The sequence below is a fragment of the Cyprinodon variegatus genome, unplaced genomic scaffold, assembly GCF_000732505.1.
Source record: "Cyprinodon variegatus isolate N-32 unplaced genomic scaffold, C_variegatus-1.0 Scaffold440, whole genome shotgun sequence".
In the NCBI taxonomy this organism is placed as follows: Eukaryota; Metazoa; Chordata; class Actinopteri; order Cyprinodontiformes; family Cyprinodontidae; genus Cyprinodon; species Cyprinodon variegatus.
In genome coordinates, this window is record NW_015150893.1 from 106,184 (window position 1) to 111,549 (window position 5,366).

Genomic DNA, 5,366 nt, shown 5'->3' on the forward strand with positions numbered 1-5,366 from the left:
GTTCTGCTCTCTCTGCTTTTTCTCATAGTAGCTTCATCTGTGTCAGGTTTCTGTTTCTGTTATGTTTTTCTTTTGAGTATCCAGTTTTGCTTTGCTCCTTGTTTTCTAGTTTTAGTGGGTTAATTCTTAGTTTATTTAGTTCTTTGATTCTTTTTTCAGTTACTGTCTTAGTCTTGGTTCTGTTATATTTTCTTTTTAGTGTTCAGTCTTGCTTTAGTCCTTGTTTTCTAGTGTTAGTGGTTTTATTTTTATTTTGCTGTGTTCTTTGTTTTTTCCAGTTACTGTCCAAGTCTGGGTTCTGTTATGTTTTCTTTTGAGTGTTTAGTTTTCTTTTCTCCATGTTTTATAGTCCTAGTAATTTAATTATCATTTTGTTATTATTTCCAGTCTTCCAGGTTTCTATTTGTTGCTCTCTGCTGCCCTCTTGTGTTCTCCTTCTTCCCTAGCTCTTTCCCTCTCTTGTTCTGTGCACACCTGCTCCCAGTTTCCCCATTAGCCCCCTCTTTGTCTCAGTCTCCTTTAAAAGCCCTCTCTCTACAGTTTCCCTTTGATGGGTCTTCGTCATAAACCGTCAAACTTCCTCCAACTCCATCTGCCTGAGTCTTCCTTGTTGTGATAGTGATTTCCCTGATGTCTCCATGGTTTCTGGTTCTTTTTGACTTGTTTTCTTTTTGGATTTTTGGACTCCTGGTTTCATGTTAGTCTGGACTTTGTTTTCATTATTGGATTTTTGGATAACCTGCCTCTGTTTTCAGTTTCCCTTTCATTAAATCTAAAGAAATTCACCTCTGCCTTCCTGCCTCTGTTTTTGGGTCAACAATCCATAATCAAATCCTGACAATCTGGTCTGTTCCTGTTTGGCTGTGACTCCATCCTGGAGAGAAATATCAGCTGTGCTGCTGCCATCAACACCTTTGTTTAAGCTGGGCATACACTTTGCGATATTTTCAAGCGTTGCACGCATCTACAGCTCACACTGTACGATGAATCTGCAGTGTTTAAAAGCTCACAGCTCACAATGCATGTTCTCACACTGCGCGGTTTGATGCTCTGATGCAACCCTACGATGGCAGAATGAATTTCATAAATGTTTGATTTTCTCCCGACCTTACGATTCCTGATCGGGAGTTGGTCGTGAGAGGCTGATCGACCCTAATATTATAAGCGTTCTGATGGTATTTTAGCGAATGAATTTTTGTTAAAAACATAATTAATGTGCACAAATAATGAATAGTTTTTTAACCATGCATGTAAACACAGTTTTATGGCAACTAGTTCTGCCTAATGGTGAATCCCCCCTGTGAGGGGTTAAGATACGTAGCAGGAGAGCGGCGGCCGCAGAGGCCTTTGGACGGACCTGTAGTTGTGGAACCAGTTGATGACTGTGTTGGTTTTCAGGTTGAGCTGTGACGCCAGCATCTCGATGGTGTTCTGGGAGGGGTAGGGCTCCTGCAGGTATGCCCTCCTCAGGGCCTCCTTCTCCTCAGCTCCCAGCACCACGCGGGGTTTCTTCACCTGGCTGAACGGACACAGGTCCAGCGAGGCCAGGGCAGGGCTCACACACTCGGAGCGAGTGCTGGGGGAGTCGCTGTCGGAGCCGGTGCTCAGCAGCCCGTAGCGCCTCTTCAGATAAGCTGGGGGAGCAAATGGAAACCAGGTCAGGGCCCCAGAAACAGCAGTTAAAGGTGGATCCGTGCGTAGATCTTCAGCCCCCACCTTTTTTCTCCATCTTCTTCATGATTCTCAACTTATCCACGTTGTGAGGATCATTGAGCCAGAGCTGCATGCGAACAAAAGGTTCCCGGCCTTTGAGGCTGAGTTTGTGCCAAGGCTTAGGCCTGGAGAGCAGGTCAGACACCGAACCTTGAGTTAGACCCAGGATGGTCTCCCCAAAGAGACGCTGGCCTGTCGAAAACAAGCAGTATTAGATATTCCTGGTTTGACCCACAGCATGATGCTGCCTCTGTCAACTCACACCCACCAAGGTTGTTGTCGGTTAGCACCTCCTTGACCTTCTTGGTGATGATGTACGTGTCCAGCTCTGGAGACATCGCCACAAGCTCCTGGATCCCTAACTGGGTTGTAGGCTGATGCAGCCCCATCAGACTGGGGGTAGACTTCCCGCCCTCTGGGTGGCTGGGCAGCCCCAAGGCCAGGCCGTCAGGCTGCTGGTTCTCTTTGCTGCTCTCTAGCGAGAGACTGACAGGCTCAGCTAGCGGACTCGGGTGGCTCTCGGCCGGACTGGGAGGCGGGGAGGGAGAGGACTGCGCTGTGGCTGGACTTTTACCTGGAATAAAGAACATTTCACATCATTTCATCGCTGTGTGGTTCTGCTGGTTCGGGATGGGGGTTAATAGAGGGGAAAACGAGGTGCATCCTCACCCTGAGCATGGCCCTGGTTCGGCGTCTGGCTGAGGCTTTGGCCGAGCTGATCCAGTAACCACAGCTGCATGCGGATGAAGGGCTCCCTGCCTTTCTGGGTCAGCTTGCTCCAGGGTTTGGGGCGTGAGAGCATGTCGCTGACGCTGCCTTGAGAAAGGCCCAGCACCTGGCCAGCATGAACAGAAGTCATGATTTAGTCCTATCCCAAAGGAAAACCGTTTCCGCTTTATCTTAACCTCAGGTTTTCTTTGTTGTTCGAGCTAAGGATTAAATCATTTATATTAATGCTGGTGAAGATTCTCAGTCATCCGGGTCATAGTCATTCCAACAAAGTTAAAAAAGATAAAAACCAATCTACTGGACTTTGTTTTCCAAGTTTAAAGACTTTTCGCTTCCCATCCAGGAAGATTCAAAATTTTGGGAAGTGAATCATCTTCAAACTTGGAAAAAAAAGTCCATTGGTTTTTTTTATTTATTTTTTTTAAACTTTTTTAAACTTTGTTTGGTATTTATATTAATGCATTAACGTTTTAACCTGGCGAGTGTTGTCTTGTGCGCTACCCCGATCAATCCCCCCAAGCCTCCACTCTGGGTTCCTGAGCAAGACCTTTAACCCCACATTCCTCCTTGGGCGCTACACAGTAGCAGCCCACTGCTCCCCAAGGTGGATGGTTTTTTTTACGTCCTGACATTCATCGCTTTCATGAAATCCCTTGAAGTGACGCAGTTTACCAACACCTGGGTATAGAGTGATGGAGAACACTCCTGATGCTGGAAGTTCTTAACTTTCATTGATTCAATTATAAGAAATAAAGTTAATTATAAAACATCTTATTCATCAGCTGGCCGACTGATTGCTAAAGCTGTTTTTTTAACTGCAGGATAAAATTGAGGCTCTTTCTGATGAAAATAGGCAACATTTAACAAGCTACCACTAGAGGGAGACATTACACCACAAATACTTGCTCCTTTTCAAACCATAAATTGTAAAGAATGGTTTGAATAACCCCAAAAAACTAACTACCAACATTATAACTACATTTTAATCATTGTATTGTTTAGAAGATTATTCTACAGAAAAACACATATTTTTACCCATTGATAAAGAACACCACTACACCCAAAATATTCACTCCTCCACCTAAATGACTGAACTCTGTCTCCAGGCACCTCCATGGCCCCGGGTTCAGGAGCTGGAGCCTCTTAGTACCGGCGTCAGGATATTTGAACGCTTCAGCAGACCAAGATATTCCGGATGATTCCATGATCCTAACTTTATGGGAACAGTTTGGAAGCTGACCCTTCGTCCACCTCCAACATGACTGAGCTGCAGAGCAGAGAGAAAGGTCCAGAAGGGCCTGGAGGAGACGGCTTGGTGTGGATGAGCTCCTGACTACAGCACGATTATTTTCTTAATCAATTTCACTCTCAATTATCCCCTCCTCCCCCAATTAATTTATTAATGATCAGACATCTTAAGATGTTATGCATAATTAAAGCAAAGTGATGCTAAAGTTACAGACAAAAGGTTTTTCAACTTATACATTTTTTTTTTACAATTTAGGTATAATAATTGCCCTGAGATGGTTGTTCTTACAGCCCATAGGATGTGATAAAGTATCTCCAGTTATTGATAAATCGATATATTAGACAACATTATTTTCAAGAATGATTAAACAGAATTAATATGATTAATTGTTCCGCTCTGGAAAAACGATCTAGAAATAAGTAAACATTTCCTAAATTAAGTCTATTTAGCCATAATTTGAGTAGGTAAATAAGGTAGTTTGCCAATGGAATGAGTAGTTTTACTCTAAAATAAGATCATTAGATAATATGCTCTTGAAATAAGACAATGTAATTGTGTTTTCTTATTTTAAGTGTAAATTGTCTTGTTCCATTGGCAAGTGTTTGTTTTACCTCCTCAATCCAAGAACAAATGCACTTATTTTAAGAAAAAATTACTTATGTAGATTTTGAGTTTTTCCAGTGATGCACTGTTGCCTTGCAAAAAGAAGGTTCGGGGTTTGATTCCCGGCCCAGGGTCTTTCTGCATGGAGTTTGCATGTTCTCCCTGAGCATGCGTGGGTTCTCTCCAGGTACTCCAGCTTCCTCCCACAGTCCAAAAACATGACTGTTAGGTTAATTGGCTTCTCTAAATTCTCTTTAGGTGTGAGTGTGTGTATAGTTGTTTGTCTCTGTGTTGCTCTGTGATGGACTGGAGACCTGTCCAGGGTGGACCCCGCCTCTGATCCGTAGACAGCTAAAGATAGGCTCCAGCACCCCTTGCGACCCCACTTGGGATAAGCATGACGGAAATTAATGGATGGATGTTTCAGCTGATATTCCGTAGCTCTAGATCAGATCTAGACCTCAGCAATCTGCTTCTAGAGGAATGATAGAAATTCCAATGAACAGACGCCTCAACTTGGTATTTTCGCTCCCAGAAAAGCTGCAGTAGTTTGAGCTGTAAAGCAAGGACCCACGTCATGTTGAACCCCATTAAATAATTATGGGATGTCAGTGAGGGCCAGAGGTGAGAGATGAAGTGAGGCCAGTACTTTTGGTAATGTAAGATTTTTTTATTCTTTTATTCCGATGATATTTATATATAGAGAGAAGCAAAAATCAGGCCATGAAAAATAAATATTAAAGGTACAGAGGGCGATCTTTTATTTCCGGATGGATCATCTCAATAATTGTCATTCTGGTGATGTGTTTACGTAAGGCCGTCCTACGTCCTCGTCCCGTTAGCGCGGTGGACCAACAGGGAAGTGATCATCTGTCCAAATGGTCAGTTAACTAAGTTCCCTATAAGGACCACTATATAGTCCCCGATCTATATAGTGATGGAGGGATTTAGGGGTTAGAGCGGACATTCGGACACAGTAAGCTTGTATGAGCTATGAGAACAGCAACTCGGTGCGGTATCGGCTGTTGATCAAGTCCCAGTGCTGTATCTGGTGTTTGTCACAACGCGCTAT

At 43.6% G+C, this 5,366-nt stretch overlaps 1 protein-coding gene across 3 annotated transcripts in view; it reads right to left on the reverse strand.

Annotated features, from left to right (window-relative positions):
* cux2 (cut-like homeobox 2) overlaps positions 1-5,366 on the reverse strand; it is a 206,780-nt gene that overhangs the window by 4,028 nt on the left and 197,386 nt on the right. For all 3 annotated transcript variants that reach the window (XM_015388897.1, XM_015388895.1, XM_015388896.1), the window contains 4 exons: positions 2,383-2,548; positions 1,982-2,287; positions 1,717-1,905; positions 1,358-1,634 (listed from right to left, as the gene is read on the reverse strand). In XM_015388897.1, the coding sequence (XP_015244383.1) occupies positions 1,358-1,634; positions 1,717-1,905; positions 1,982-2,287; positions 2,383-2,548 (938 nt within the window). The remainder of the gene's footprint in view (positions 1-1,357; positions 1,635-1,716; positions 1,906-1,981; positions 2,288-2,382; positions 2,549-5,366) is intronic.